This window comes from Fundulus heteroclitus, unplaced genomic scaffold, assembly GCF_011125445.2.
Source record: "Fundulus heteroclitus isolate FHET01 unplaced genomic scaffold, MU-UCD_Fhet_4.1 scaffold_456, whole genome shotgun sequence".
Taxonomy (NCBI): domain Eukaryota; kingdom Metazoa; phylum Chordata; class Actinopteri; order Cyprinodontiformes; family Fundulidae; genus Fundulus; species Fundulus heteroclitus.
This window is the reverse complement of record NW_023396875.1, coordinates 180-17,080: the sequence shown is the minus strand read 5'-3', so window position 1 is coordinate 17,080 and position 16,901 is coordinate 180. Positions and strand designations below refer to the sequence as shown.

Here is a 16,901-nt window from a genome sequence, read left to right as displayed (position 1 = left end):
AACTGTAACATTGATTTTAAATTGTTTTGCAGCAGTAAGCGCAGCATTTGCTTATCTAATAAAGTCACAATTAGATTGTGGTTTAGGTTTTTATGTACATACTGTGACACCATTTTACTTAACTGAGTGTTGTTTTTCACTTTTGAAACTTGTCAAAATTTCACAGATCTGTTCCGCAAGATGCTGACAGCCTTTTTGAAGAGGAGCTGTTAAGGAGAAATGTACTTAATTCACTTTTGACACATGGCCACAGCTATTCGTAACTTCCATTTTCTAAATAGTGTGTGCGCAGGTATAGTGATAACCAATTAAAATCTGAACTAACCATATCAGGTACAGATAAATCTAATGTTTGAATACAGTTTGTCTGGATACCGGGAAGAAAAACTCTCAATCAAACCAATCAAAAGACAGCGAGTAGAAGTGGACTGTATGCATTTTAAGATATTTACACTTTCTTTCCCTTAATCATTTAAAAAACTAAAATAAAAACAGCATTTACAGCAGTCCTCTTCATATAGGTATATTACGCCTTTAAAGATTAAAACCTTTCTAAAGCATTTGATAATTAAACACACTCCATAAAACAAGATTTCTTCACATTATAGTGACAGATGATAACTATTGAAGAGCCCATATGATACATGACTATATTAGCAAGTTTTACAAAAAAAAAGGACACAGAATCCATAAAACACCAAATATGGGATTCACAACAATACCATAACAGTTTACCTTCATTCTGGATTCACAAACGCATAAACGCCACATAGCTTGCACACAATGATGAATAACCCCAGTGAGGAACGATGGTCCAGCTTGAACTGAGGGCTGATCCTAAGGAGCTGTTGTGGATAGGCAAAGGCTCATTGTTCTTCTAGCATCCCTACAGCAGCACAAAACACAAAGTGCACTGTACCAATGGCTGGTACTGGCCTACATTAGAGTATGTCCCTTGACAATGGGGAGGAGGGGAACTCATCGAGACTTCACGCAGCAACTTGCTTTCTCAATCAACTGGGTTCCTTGAAAAGCCACAGACAGATATTCTGCAAGTTATTTCTGCAACAACTAGTATCAATAGGAACTTTTTTAATGTCTAATGACTACCTCATGCTTTTACCAGTGCAAAAAGTCCGTTTTGTATAAAATGAGTGGGAACGAGCCTGTAAGAATCCAACCTCTTGAAAATAAAATCTAAACAAATTTATGTTTGCTTTAAACTGGCCACTGTTTGGCCACAGAAATGATGAACAGACATGATTGGAAGTAATGACGCAAGTCACAAAATGTTGACAAAGGTCTGCGATCTGTTACGTACTGGAAACAATTTTGTTCTGTAGAAAAGAAAATAGAGAAACACTGCTAAAAACAATTGCACTAATAGCTACACTGGTACTATCATTATAGTGTAGTTTGGGTGGGGGCTTTCTTCCACTTAGCTTTCCATTAATATCACAGAATACAGCTTTATGCGAGCAGCCATCGTCTGTCTCTCTTAAACTTTCTCTCATTTATCCATCTTTCTGTCTCTCTTTTTATGTTTCTGTCTCTATCATGTATCTTTATACACGGTTATATTCTGAAGGCTACCTGCCATTCTTCCTTCCTACTTATTGATTGAATGAAAATCTCTTTAAAATCTAGATCTGGCAGAGTTTATAATATTTTGTATTTATTTTTTTATTTTTTTTATTGTATTACATTTGGGTTTCTGATCCATTCATGGGGTCTATCTACCAACAGAAATGTGTTTCCAAGAATAATGAAGACATCTTATTTCATTGATGGACCCAGGAAGGTGGATTTTTGTTTCCAACAGACTTTTGGTGATATGCGACACTCAGAGCAAATTGTATTTTTGTAGGACATTTGGAAATGACCACAGAGCCATTTACTTGTTGGCAACATGCTATATTGAAGGTTAATGTTTATAATAATTGAGTTTAAACAGACGTTATCCTCATATTTGTATCAGGCAAACAGTGTCTGAATATTGAACTAATGGGGGCACCACATGAAATAAACGTGTCCTTTTTCTGTTGTAACACAACAGAAAAAGGACACATTTATCCCTTTGGATCCCGAGGTTGCGACACAAGTGATACTAACTCTGTTGGGGATAATTCTTGGTCATTTTAAGCGTTTCTCTTTAAACACCCATGCTCCCCCATCAGAACAGACTACGTTGACATCTTCACGGCCAGTAGACGCTCAGTGCTCCCAACTCCATGGGAATCTTTAGTGCAGCCATCCTCAGCAACTGGGTCCGTTTTACCAAGGCAGGTAAAAACATGTCGTGACTCAGAGCGCTCTCTCTCCTGGCAGGACTGTGAGTTTACCTGCGTGTGAACGCAGGTGACTCTGAGCGGAAAGTGAAGGAGCGACGACTCAGCTTAGGAGAAACCTAAAGGCGGCTGCACACCTGTTTGTACTGCACAGACTCTCCGAGGACATTTTAAACTTCATAGTTGAGCGCACTCCTTGGCTATTTCTTGAGACAAATTCCTACATTTCCCACAGCAGGCCCCCACCACACACCTGTCAGTCTGTGGCGCAGAGAGACTGCAGGAGCTTGTGAGTTGCAGTTGCCTTTGAGACTTCCTCCTGCCAAGCAGTTATTAGTGACATCACACTCGTAAAGTTGAGCTCTGCACGCGGACTCATGTCCACTTATTATGAGCAAGCCTAGAGACAGAAATAGCCCAGGATGCGATCTGGTGTTATTTAGAAAGGCTAATTTTAATAGAATTAACCGTGAACATGCACAGACATTTTGTTGGAGGGGCTCCCCCCTTGTTGAATGGTAGGTGAACCACTGGCATTTATTGGACTAAGGAACAAAATAATGTTTGTTTGCTTTTTTTATTTCAGTTATTTTATTTTCCTCAAGCCTATTCCACAATTTAAACATTTTTCTTTCACCAAAGTGTATCAAATGAAATGTAATTTTAAGACTTTCATAGTAATATATTAACTATTTAAGAAATGTCATTCAATGAAAACAGCAAAATGCAAGGCAAAGACTGGAAGCTGCAGCAACCAATACAGTCTCTCTGGCACTGTTTTATCTGTCTGGATGAAATGCTAAAGGCTGAAAAGGACAGTTTGGTAGGGAAAACCAATATTACCATACAATATTTATCAATATAGCACTACACAGAGATAAAAACAATTATAACCCCATAAACACTGACAAAGCACAACAAAATCAGACGTTTAAAAAGTACCGGTAACAGCAGATTTACAGTGACTTAAGAGCCAGAGAGAAAGTGTGTTTTCAAGTGAGATTTTTTTTTTTTTTTAAACTTCAACTGAGGGAGCTTATATTATGTGGAGAGGCATTTTGTTCCAGAGCTTTGGGGTCACAATGGAAAACGTCAATCACCTTTCAATTTCCTCTGGGAAAATGTAGGAACCACCAGCAGCACCTGGTTAGTGGACCTGAGGAAACGAGATGGGGTGCAGCGGGTTGGACAAATATGGTGGTAAAGAGTCTAGAGTAAGTCTAGAGACTTAAAAACATACAGAAGAACTTTAAAATTGATCCTGAAATAAATGGGCAACCCGTGCAAATAGGCCAATACTGCTGTGATGCGCTCATGTTTCTTTTTAACAGTTATGAAAAGTCATGTTTTGGATTAAAAGTGTGACAGAGGGACCTCCTGTAAAAAGAGAATAGCAATAATCCAAGTGGGAAGTTATAACAGCACAGATTTCTGATTCCAAGTTACACCTAGAAAGGAGAGGATTATTTTTATAGAAACGTCTAACATGGGGAAAATTTATGATTTTACCATAGAGTTATTGTGGTCATTAAACCTAAGGGCAGCATCTGCTTTAACACGTAAATTGGAGACAACAGACTTTAAATGAGGGATCGGGGTGCAGAGCTCATCACAGAGGGAACTGGTGTAGAATCAGACTGAATTTAATCCTTTCAGTTTTATGTTCATTAAAATTCTAAATATTAAGGTCAATCCACGATTTGATGTCACTAAGACATCCAAGAAGGGTCTGAATATTCACATCCAGATATCAAACAAAATCCAGTGGTTTCAACAAAAGTCATTGGGGAAGTAAATGTGGCAAAATAATTGAAAAAAAATAATTATTGTTTTGTTTATTGGGTTTTGTTATTGTTTAAAACATAATAAAACATTAAAAAATAAATTCAATTGACAGCAAAGCACTAAGTTTGTTTTTTAAAAGCCCATTTTTAATTATGCTTTGGAGGATTACATTTTAAATATCTTGCATGAGGTTCTCAGAGTTCTTTGTCTTGTTGTTAGTCAGGGGAAATGTATCTTTCAGCCAGCTGACTGGCAGTGTGTGGTAAAATGTGGGAGAGGGCTGTTTTACTGCATGCTCAATACAGTTGGAAAACATTCGGGTTACTCTGCCATCTTATTAAACAGACAAACTGAAGAAAGAGCATGATGGAAAATGACTGTGGTTTTAAAAAGGCTAATTTAAAACCTTGGTTTACCTTCATAGTGGTAGCTGACCTTTACCTATGTGGAGTGAACTGTGTTTACAGACAACTTCATTGTTCCAAAAGGTCCTGGATACATACAGTAGCTTGCAAAGGCTATTTTCCAGAACCTCCACATGTTGTTTTAAGGTAGTAAAAAAAATAATCTGACAATTTTATGCTGCACCCTAGTAAAACTCATCTATAATTGAAGAGAGTTTAACGCTGTGTAATCTGAAATGGTGTAAGCTTTTTTCCAGCCAAGTGCACACAGCTTCTTCACTCCGTCTGAACGTGTGTGCAACAAACTCGGCCACTTAGACGGAGGTGCCTGATCTGGCCACTGCTCTCATGTGGAGCCTGGGCTGAAACTTAACTAAACTGCACACACTACAACAGTTTTCTCCTCCCACCGGCCGTTGGCACGAAGCCATGCGCTAGCAACGAGAAGGCAGTCACAAGCGCATCCCACTGCTGACGCGCTTTAAAAATCTCCATCTCAGCTACAGCCCTACTGATGACATTATCTTTGATAACGGACCGTGCTACAGTAGCTGTAATTGCTATTCAATTAATTATCCATGGATACCACTTTGGAGGGCAACGCGACTAAAGACAAAAAGCAATGTGGCTTTTCTTTTTTCCGCCTTTAACTGCCAAGATGGACATGTTTGATTCTGTCTTTCCCAACAAGCATTCACTTCCCACGAACTATGCCAATAAAGACAGAAAACGGTGTGACTGAGCAACAGTACGTGATTGGCTGGGAGAATCTTGCTGAGACAAACGTAGTTAAAATACAGGTTAACCTGGGTGGTTTCGTAATAGTGTTCCTCCTCCTTAAATCCAGGGGACCTCTCACCACTAGACTGTTTACTTCCTAGAATTATGAAACGTCCCAGATGTTGTCTCTCCCCATTGCAACATGCTGAGACGGAGAGAGAAACCACTGCACGCAGCCCAAGCCCACACAGCTCAGAATTCTCTCCACATCTCACTGCGAACACTCGGAGCAATCCCAAGGCGGGAAGCCTGCAAGAGGGACATTAAGAGGGATATGTTTATACCTATCTGGACGACGAGGAGGAGTTCTGAGCGCTACGAGTCTGACGAAAACACACAGATTGACGAAAAAAAGGCGGAGCAATGTGAGGGGTATTCAAAATAAATGAGGCCATCTGAATTATTTAGTGGTACAAACAGAGTTCAAGCTGGCTTTTGGAAGGAAGTAGAAATTCCCATAAAAAGCTAGCTATCTTTGGGTCTGCCCCCACTCCACCGAGGGGTCTGAAAAAGCCTGTCCCTTAGGCAGAAAAAGTGACAGAAGAAGGTGCAAAAAGGCTAAGGTGTACCCCCGACTCTGGCTTTCCTCTTGCTCCTAAGTGAGTCACGCAGGGCTTTGCAGTCTCCTCCACCATATTTCATCCGGCTTTTACTTCACACCGCCTTCCTCCCCACACTAAATATATTTATTATCCTGCTGCGTGTTGCAGATGAGCTCCTTTGGCCGCATTTCCGTTATTGGACAGGGTGCAAGAGGCCAGACGGAGAATGGAGAGGAGAGGAAGAAAGAAGGAAAGAAAGAAACCAGAGTAAGCAATTCTGGTCGCCAGCAGCGAGTTCACGGCTGTAAGAGTGATGGCGGCTAAACTGTGCATGGCTGTGATCGATAAAAATCTTTTCTGATCAAACAGGCCGGATGAATCAAATAGCTCTACTTTCCAAGCACGCTTTGTTGCTCACAAAGAAACTACAATGTGTTCTGTGGGAGAAAAGAAGTGATGTCTTTTATCCAGCACAAGGCTGATACTGTTTCGTAGACAATATGCTTCCTTCAGGTCGCTTTGACCATGGAGATAACTGTTATGATTTCTAGGAGACATATCTGTCTCCCAGCTTTGTTTTAGCTACAATGGAGGGTTTTTATTGTTGTTTGTCTTTTGCAAAAAACAGCCTGTTCTGTTTTACACCACAGAATCTCAATCGGATTAGGGTCCAAGGTTTGACACGGCCACCCCATATCGGTCCTCTTTTAAGAAAAGAAAGGCCATTCAGACGTGGATTTGCTTGGGATTAAGGTCAGGAACGGATGGCCTAACATTGCTCCAGATTTTCGAGTTTAGAACAGACCTCGTGGTTCCAGCCCCAGATAATCACACTACCACCACCAAGGTTGTTTGATCTGAAACGTGGGTTAGTTTTACGGCAGGTAGAAAACTATGCACAACCTCCAAAATGTTCCTCCGGTCCATCCAAAGACTATGAAATGTGGCCTTTTAATTCATACTTTTAGTTTTATGTCAGTAGCAGTTTTTGCTACACAGGCACACACAATCGTCTCTCTGGTCTCTTTCTTCCCATTTCATAATAAACGCAAGGCAAGTGAGGCATGCGACCTACCAGATTAGGCATCGATGCTCTGTTGGAGTAATTTAATTTTGATTAGCCAGTTCCACCTTTTCTCCATGTTTAGATAACAGTGCTATATTATACATTATATCTATAATGTATAACAAGTTTATACATTATAGATATTACAAGTGCAATGATGAATTACCATATAAATAATTTTAGAAGCAACCGAAATAATGGTTGTTTGTATAAATAAAAGCAGTTAGATTGCTTTAATGGATCAATATGTGATATTGACACCTAGTGTTTGAAATGTCATTGTTTTGGTTAATTTCTTCTTTCTCGTAGCTCCTTTGATGTTTTGTGTACATATCATGTACACAAAGAGAGAGAGAGGCATTCTTAGTAGGAAATACTCTTACTGGTTACACTGGCTACACAAATGCCAAAACTTGGTGTATGCCAAAAAAAAATGCACAAAATATTACTAATTTAGTTTCGAAAATAGCATTGAAGCATTCTAAGTATTTTTATTCCGCCTACTATCAGTCCTTGACATCTGCTCTATCAGATCCTGCTCTGATGGGTTCAACTTTAGTTTTGTTGAACAACCAATAAAAGCTTATAGTTTCCTTTTTTTCGCGTCCAAAACTCTCAGAATTTAGTGTGACGTAATGAACTGAATGGTGCCTATAAGCTTTCATTAAAAATAATCATCATTGGCTTCTGTGGTTTTGGTTGTTTGCATAAAAACGGATCACTCTGAGAAAGTTTGTTCACATGTGCACCTCGCAGCTAGGTGCCGCCCAGCAGGCCAGACAGTAAAAAATGCAAACCGCCGTACCCCCACTGCTTTTCTGGCAACTCAGATCAGAGGAAAGCAGCAAAGATTTGTCAAAACAAACAACTTATTTTTGGATGTGTCTTAGGAACCCCGTGCCATCAAAGTTGTTCGGTTTTCAAAAATGTCATAGTAGAATGAGAACGATCCTTCAGCTCACTGGGTTTTCTAACCAGCACAGGAGAAAGATGATATGAAACTGTGCTGTGAGTGAGAGGAGAGTGATATGCTGCAGGGAGAGAGGCGGTGAGGGCTGAAAGAATTTTAGAGCAAGCGGAGTGGTTATCCTTTGGCAAGCTTTGCTGTCATATTGCGTCAATAAAATCAACTACACAACATTAAGCAGGTACCTTTAACATTGTGGCTGTTATGTTTATTGTAGTGTTTACTATGGGTAAATTGCAAAAACCTATACACAATAAGACATGCACTTGTATGGAATTACGGTCCTAATCTAACTGTGTACAAGTCCAGGAGCTTGTGTCCTCATCTCAGGCCGTATGCGATCCCCCTTCCTGACCTACAACACGCCCTAGCGTGGCGATGAAGCTTTCAAATACGTGCAAAACTTTACACGTTTGTGATAAATAAGGGCCTCAGTCAAGTAGAGGCAGTATAACTGCAGTTAGGCATCGATAAATATAGCTTTCAGGTTGATGTAAAAATTAACTCAGGAAGATGAAGTGGCCCAGAACCAACAGCCCTACAAAACTAGACTCAAACCAATTAAACTTCGTGATTTAAGTATCGAATTCTCCAGTGTTTATGCCCAGCAAGCAACTCCTACACGTTCACTTGCTTGTAACCAACATTAATTTGGCTGTTTGCAAAGTTTTTGCATTGATTCTGAAAGAGCACCACCCACCGAAGTGTTTTTTGAAAGCACAGTTGGCATACTGAAAGAGGAATTTCTGTAAAGCAGGGAAGCCACCTGCCTTAGCATGTAGCCCAACTAATTAACCGGCTAATAATAGCTTGTTTTACGTCTCTCTGTTACTCTATAAAGGTTAGAACAAGAAAAGGGAGAATATTTTGAACAATAAGCAAGTTTACTTAAGTACTCAATTGTGTGTCTATGTATAAAAAGAGAAAAACAAGAAAATAATCTGAAAACGTTGTGCAACTATTTATGTTGAACTGTAATGATAAAGGTCATACTAATGTTGCGTGTTTTAAACTAAACCCATTTGATCATGTTACCATTTTTGTAAAGTTGTGTAAATGCTGTAATCCTGTGGTGTTTCCCCTAGTGCTGTCAAAATATTCAATATCTCGATATAATCGACATTTTAAAAAATGCATTAATCAAAGTTACTCATTTGCATCAAAATCAATATAAATTAATTGCCCATACTGTCCCACTTCTTCCCACCGCAGCGCTGCGATAACAGAGACACTCAGCATCTCTGCCTGTCGAGTACAGCCATTAAAATATACGCGACCCTCTTTATTGACACGACGAACACAAAAGTGTTGTTCAGAGAAACTTTTCCCAAAAGGCAAACGAAGGACAAAAAAACAAAATGCTGAACGGTGCCACATGCTTCGCCAATGCTGCGAGACGGATGTTTGAGAACAAAAAGTTCAATAAAGCTCCTGAATCTGTAACAGTGAAGTAGTAAATCTCCCAGACAACATAAGCCAATGCTATCTGTTTAAATATTAGCTTCAAGGACAGCCCAATTATGTCGATCTGAACTCCCCCGTCGAGATGCACTTCCACTTCTTTCTGTGGTACGAGTCAAGGCAGGAAAACATTAATCAGCCCCTTGGTTAATGAATAGTGAAGCAACAAATCAAACCACTGCTCCCCCCTCCATTACTTCTACCTTTAGTTGTGAAGGCACAATTGGAGCAGAAAAAAGGAGGAACCTGAAACAAGCTAACCTGCTGGTGGAACTGATCACTAAAGTAAATATGCAAAATAACCAGAAAGACAGACGTTGTGCCGCGGCTGCTGAATATATTTGCATGGACCAGATCCTTGTTTATGCTGTAAAAACGTGTTTTTATGCACCAGATCCAAGTCTGTTTTGAAACATTTTTTTTGTATGCATTGAACCTTTATATGTCCCTGAGTTAAAAAAAATTACTTGTAACATCAGCAAATTGATTTGCAGACAAATGGAAGCACACGGTGCCATGCTAAGATGAGCAATTCTAACAAAGTAAAACAACTGCATGACTAAATTAAAGTTACATACTTCCACTAAGCATATTACTTATACTATTAGTGTTATCTTATCTACTGTTTTACCAAAACAGGGACATTTAAGTGATGTATTTTTCTAAATGAGGGTTAAATTGTCCTCTAACTTTTTTTTTGCTCTTAACCAAAAATACCCATGTGCCTTCAAAAAATTTTCTTAGTATCAACTTTGAAATTTTAGTACCGTTCCCACTGAAGGTTATCATCCTATAAGAATCTAATAATGGCCCACGCCGCGCTTCAAGTACCTGGTACCGGCAAAGCGGAAGTTGGGATTATAGTCGGGATTTAAGAGACAGAATTATAAGAAGCATTCTATTGACCAACAGTTCTCAGAGTTGGGGCCAAGATCCTGCTTTAAGTTGTGAAACATGCAGATATCAGCCAGAAATCTAAATTGGCCAATTTTCCCTTCACCAGCTCTGACATGTAATCATAAATTAAAATCTGAGAATTTAACATTTTGGTTTTATTGTTCACTAAATCCATCCAATCTGAAAATGCAGTGGATGCATCAACAATCATCCTGTTCTTTGAAGTACTTTGTTTTCAGTTTTGCAAAATAAGAAAATTTGCTTCAAAGCAGAAACGTTTATAATCCTGCAGTCCTTTCATTGTGTGCTGGATGCAAAAATCACCTCTATCCTGTAACCTGTAGCTCCTTTTCTTGTTGACGTTGTTCATCATTAACCCAAGTTAGTGAGTAGTGATATTACTGCTTGCACACCGACAAAAGTTGCAAGTTTAGAACAAAAACGTACTCCAAATGTTCCTGAGAGAAAATGTTAAGAAACAGAGAATATCCAACATATAAGAAGACCATGAAAAATGCATTTTCCCAGGTGAAATGTTAGAAGTAGGCAATGATAGGTATTTTAGACTTAAACAAATAACTCAAACTTTTTTTTTTTAGGAGAGTTCTTTCATTTTTTTTTTAATCTAACACAAAAGGCAATCGTGTTTATGTCTGAGAATTTCCTGACATTGTGCACAAGATGAAGGCACTTAAGGAAGGTTTCTTTACTTCAAAGAAGCCAAGGCAAACTTCATCACTGAGCGAAGAGTACAATATGCTCTTATGCGCTAAAGTTGAAACATAAAACAGAAACTTCATGCATAATTTTAAAGAACCAGTGAGTAGGAGGAGATTTAATAGTTACTAAGGGTAAAAAAAAAAAGAAAAACGTTTTTTTTATGTGCCTGTGCAGCAGGGGATCCCACAAAGAATACTACCACATTTCCACCAGGCTCCACCTCTCACAGATCACACTGCCGCCTTCAAGGCCTTGAATGAACATCAAAGGCTAACTATGGTTCTTTTTTGCATTCCTGTGAAGAGCATTACAACCGCTGGAGCCCCCCCGCCCCCCCCCCTTTCCTCTCAGAGAGCCTTGCACCACACATTCCCTCAACCATGTTTCATGAAGACAGTCGAGCAGGACACAAAAAGCTTCCTCCGTTTTCGTTCGGTTGGAGCAGTCACTCTGGATCTTTTCTACCTCTTGTTGATGCTTGCATACCTCCTGTGGGCAAGGGGGGGGGGGGGGGGGTGCTGGGAATCAGGAGGCAACAGAGCCAGAGCCTGAGATAACAGTGCAGTGTGCATCCGTGACAGTCCTGCTGGCTGCTCTGCACAAAATATTATTTACGGCTCACGCTGAGGAGAAATTACAGGAGCAATCCTCTTCAGAAGCAGGAGAATCAGCTGACCTGGCAACACTCAGAGTGGCGCTAGGAGGAGGGTCAGGCACTATAATTATTATATTGCCTCGCTTTCTTCACTGTCGGTATCTATACTGCTCACACAGCGTGCAGGGGATTCAGCCCACCGTTGACAACAAGTAACTGGTGCATTAGTGAATGATAAAGTGGCAGTAAAGGAGGTTTAGCGTGTATAAACCCTGGCTTTGCAGATGGTTGCCCTACTTTAAGGAGGAGTTATATTGCCTCCTGAAATTTAACTGTAAATGTAATTTTATTGTTGAATATCAACTTGTTTTAATGAACAGAGCTTTAAAGCAGCAGAAAGGGACTGGGGTGCAATTAAACCACTGATTGTACATATATTGGTGGTATAAATCACTTTTTTTTTGTTAATTAACATTTTGTGTACAGGAAATTGTTAGTTCAAGCAAGAAAGAAGTAATTAAGAGCCCATAATAAACTACTCAAAGCAAACAATTTCACAAAAGAAATAATCTCTTTTTCCACTATGCCACTATTAACCTTTAGAGAATAGTAATAATGTCTGTGATCAGTTTCAGTTGCAGATTTATCCTTGTTATTCAAAAAAATAATTTAATTACTTGTTAATTAGCATTTCTTCCAATTATTTCTATAACTCATAAAATAAGCTTAAATAATTGTGTGAAAAATCTGCAGCATGTGTCAATTTTTAGCGATTAATCATCAGGATAATCGATAGAATAAGCGATTACTAAAATAATGGTTTATGACATCCCTAATTCTGATTTTAAATAGTCCTTGTTTACAAACATATTTATCTACAGGCCATTTCTGTTGCTTGTGGTCAATGCAGAGAAACGTCCAAATTAAATCGCAGTTATGGTTGAAATATAAATTGATTTTTGGTTAAATCGTACAGCCTGACTGGTTAACACTGCCGTGCAATCTGTGACTGGGACGTCGTGATTATGTCCATCGCATAGGAACGTCCTCCACAGCCAGTGAACTACAGCAGAGAAGGATCTGTGGGCAGTGCAAGGACTGCAGAAATAGTGCTGAAAAGCTGATGCTTTAATGGAGTCCTCCAGCTGTTAATGATTGGTTCAATTACTGGCTTCTTCTAAGGTTACTCAAGTCATTTGTTTAAGTTTAGGTAGCCTAATGTGGAGTGTATGGCTCTACTGGCTCTTTTCAGGCACAGGTTCACAGCAAGAGGTTTATTTATCTATATATCTATAGTAAAAGCAAGAACATCCTCTGTAAAGGGATGTGCAATTGATCAGATTTTTATTTAATTTTGATTTTGGCTCCAAATGAAAACCTTAGTTCACATTTGAGTTGTTCTTTTTGTTTCATTTTTGTTTTTGCCACATTCTGTTTCTCTTCCTGCCACGTAGAAAACACATCAGGAAAGAGCCACTATAAACCTAAAATAGTCTTTTTTTTTTAAGTGGATGTAATGTTACAAATGAGCTTTCCCAAAAAAAAAAAAAAACTAAAAATTCCCCAACTTTTGCAATGATTTTTTACAATGAAAGTATGGTGAAAGAGACACTGTTGGTCACTGTCTGTCAATTCTAGGCCATTAATGTATAAATGACCCAGTGTCTGCCAGATTTTAAAATATTTAAATTCAACATCAAGTACAAGAGTAAAATGTGAAATCTGTGAATAGATTAATTTAAACAGGGTATTGCTTTCTTTTACTAAATGACACACCAGGGATTTTAGTATCTATACTCGGTGGCAAAAGCCTAAGCAAATAGTGCATCTATGCAGAGTGGTATGGAAATTATTTTATTTGCAAGAGGCAAAAAGCGGAGGTCTGTTAGTGTAGGTCAACAGAGCCCCAGAAAAGTTTTACCTGCCTTCCAGACACAGGTGTGGACTTTTTAAAACACGATGCAGTGTGATGAGACGTGTGGGTGCTGTTCTGTAGCCACTGGTTTCTGCATCAGGCCGCTCTCGCATTTGTATGCATCCCATGGTGTGAATTTGCACAATGTGACCAACCCGCCCTCATGCAAACCTGTCAGACACTTTGACAACTGCTTTATAACTCTACACTCTACCTGCGATGCCATTACATTTGTTCTGTAGCGTCTTGCTAGGAGCGTCAGCTCTTTGCATATTCATTTACATGCGCATCAGTGGTGTACCAAACTACATCCAAAACAGGCCCCGCTTTTCCACGTCCTCAGCTTTCCCTGTGAATTTGTGCAGGAATATTTAAGTTACCGAGGTTTCCAAGAGACTCATGCGGAGTGGTGAGAAACACATGACGATGGAAGGAAAATGTGGGTTCATACTAATGGGTATTTCATCAAAACTAATACAAATTAAATTATGTTGATGCAAAAAATGCCTCTGTCAGGGACAACTTCAATCATTTCTCAAAAAAAATCTATCTTAATTTATATACAATATTGATAACTGCCACAAAAAAAATGCTTTTGACTTGTATAGAAATAACCCTAAATATAGACACATCATATAGGATTTTAATATATACAAAAATGTAAAAGACATGAGTACAAAGGGTCCATCACACTGGATCAATATACTAGGAATGCAAAACCCTTCAAAATAACCTTCAGGGTGGAAAAATGGACAGGTGCACTAGAATAAATATCAATGTTTGCAAAGTTAATATATTTCTGTGATTCAATTAAAAAAGTCACGAATATGTGATACATATTATAGCCGGAATTAAATTTTTCAAGCCTGTATTGTGGTTAGAAAGATTCAGTCCGGCGACTTTTCTCAGCAGCTTGTGTAAGAAACTCGTGACTTCTCTGATTGAGAGGCGGCACCAGGAATGAGAACGTCGTAGCACATGCCTTTCACCTGTGCGTTGTGTATCTTCTTTTACTGCAATTTTTCCTTCCACTAAACTTTCCTTGTAAATGCCCAGGAGCAGCAATGACCTTTTGTGGCTTATCTCCCTTATGGAGGGACAGCCAGCTGGATAAACATCTTATCAGCAGTTTTTCCCCACATCACATGTCTGGGCGTTACAAAAACATGTTAACATTCATTCTGTAATATTGAAAACTTTAATCAATATATAGTCAAAACTACCAGAAATACAGCCTTGATGCACATTCTTAGAGTGTGTAATTGATTTGCAACAAATTTCACTTTTTTTGTATAGAATTACTGAAATAATTAAACCTTTTTAGAGAGCATTGTAGGTTATCTATATGTGCCTATCTAGGGAAAGAAGCTGACTCCTGCTACAGGTCACGCCATTTAAAATCATCCCCCCCAAACTCTTGAATAACGTTCAGCTTCACAATCCTCTCAAGCTATAATCATTCCTGTAAATTCCTCACCTTTTGTTTTTATTTTACTGTAATTTTTCCTTCCACTAAACTTTCCTTGTAAATGCCCAGGAGCAGCAATGACCTTTTGTGGCTCATCTCCCTTATGGAGGGACAGCCAGCTGGAAAACCATCTTATCGGCAGTTTTTCCCACATCACATGTCTGGGCGTTACAAAAACATGTTAACATTCATTCTGTAATATTGAAAACTTTAATCAATATATAGTCAAAACTACCAGAAATACAGCCTTGATACACATTCTTAGAGTGTGTAATTGATTTGCAACAACTTTCACTTTTTTTGTATAGAATTACTGAAATAATTAAACCTTTTAAGAGAGCATTGTAGGTTATCTATATGCGCCTATCAAGGGAAAGAAGCCTAACCATGTCATGCAGCTCCAGGCTGCATTAAATGCGCCTGTAAGCCATTCGGTGCTGATGTCCACTGCTTCGGGACCTCGGAGGACAATCAAATCCTCCAGAGTAAAAGTAAATGTAAGCCTTTGACACAGAAACTTTTTCAGGGTTGGGACCTCAGCCTAATGAGCCCCTTCAGGAGGTTAAACATGGAGCAGACGCACATGGCGCCGGAGCAAATGGCCACAAGTGACCTGCTGGACGCGCAGACTTCTTCAGCTAACATCCGCATGCATGTGTCGTAAAATCCCCCAGCAGATAGTTTGGAGAAGGGGGGGCTGGGGAAGGGGGGGGGGGGGGGGGTAACAATTACATAAAAGCTGCCATGTTAACCGCCAAGAAACAGTAACAGGAACTGTTTGCTGTCGCTAAATAAGCAGTTAGCAGTTTTTCATGCGCCTTTCTGGTGGCTTTAACAACAGGGGGGTCCAGTCACAGCTTCCTGGTCCCCCCCTCCCCATCATCATCATCATCATCATCATCATCATGTGCCGGCAGATAAAATGTCAGGCAGCTGGGTGTCATAAGCTGATAATGTGTGTGTGTGTGTGTGTGTGTGTGTGTGTGTGTGTGTGTGTGTGTGTGTGTGTGTGTGATAACGATGCCGATCAAACCTACCCAACGGTTCAGTGTCCTCCGAAGCATCCTCTGCTCTGTCCTCTTTCTTTTTTTCTCTCCGCACTGATAAACTCCTCTGATTCAACAGACGCCTCCTGCCTGGGCTCCGCTTGGGCTCCTCCGGGGGATAACTTTACATGTATGTGTGTGTTAGTTGGCGCGCTAGCTCCTCCTTTGGCTATCTACTCTCTACTCTAACGTTAGTTCTAGCTATGTGGACCGCTGGAGCGATGCTACATGGTTTCCATTTTGTTTGGCTTCGGTATCTTCGCACCATTCGCATTCTCCCCCGCCGCGCTGAACGTTTTTTCCGCGTTGCGGCGTTTACTAGTCGCGCTCTCCGTGGCTCGGGGCTGAGACGCTCGCTGACATTTCGCTCCGTGCCCTGTTGCTGCTTCGACTCCGACAAATCATTTGTCGCTCCCGGTGTTTGGCCTCTGCTGCCGACTCGAAAGCTTTCCGACGACGCGGCGTTAAAAGCAACTAAGTTGTCGCGTCGGTCCCTGAGAGCGCAGGTCTTCCCCTCCTTCTCCTGTCAAACAATTTCCACTCCAGGCAGCGGCAACCCGCGGACGTTCCCCTCGTTCGCAAGCTCCACCCGGCTAAGGTGCGGTGACTAAAGCTCGCAATGCATTAGGGGTAATGTGGTTTACAAGCAGGATTTCCGTGGTGTCCGCGGGCAGCAGGCAGCCGCCCAAGGACCGTGGTGCCCTCAAGCCTGTCGAAAAAATAGCAAAACCCTCAAGTGAGCTTTTATTTAAAACGCTATTTTATTCAGTTGCTCTTCCTTTTTAATCATACTTGTATTTGTGTAGCTTTAAAAGCATTAAAACGTGATTATATTACGTGAAGTTAAGGTGAGCTCTGTATGACAGCACCAATGAAGTAGCTCTGGTTTGAAAAAGGTTGATGATGCCTGTTCTAGGCAGATGTGGAGTTGTCTCAGGCACAAAGCAGTATTTAATTTAGGAGGCCA

General features: G+C 40.1%; 1 protein-coding gene across 5 annotated transcripts in view; it reads right to left on the bottom strand.

The window, feature by feature from the left end:
• The window catches only part of atp11c (ATPase phospholipid transporting 11C), a 77,250-nt gene extending 60,708 nt beyond the window's left edge, over window positions 1-16,542 (bottom strand). For all 5 annotated transcript variants that reach the window (XM_036131737.1, XM_036131738.1, XM_036131740.1 and 2 more), the window contains exon 1: window positions 15,926-16,542. In XM_036131737.1, the coding sequence (XP_035987630.1) occupies window positions 15,926-15,952 (27 nt within the window). In that variant the 5' untranslated portion in view covers window positions 15,953-16,542. The remainder of the gene's footprint in view (window positions 1-15,925) is intronic.
• Between the last annotated feature and the right edge of the window lie 359 nt (window positions 16,543-16,901).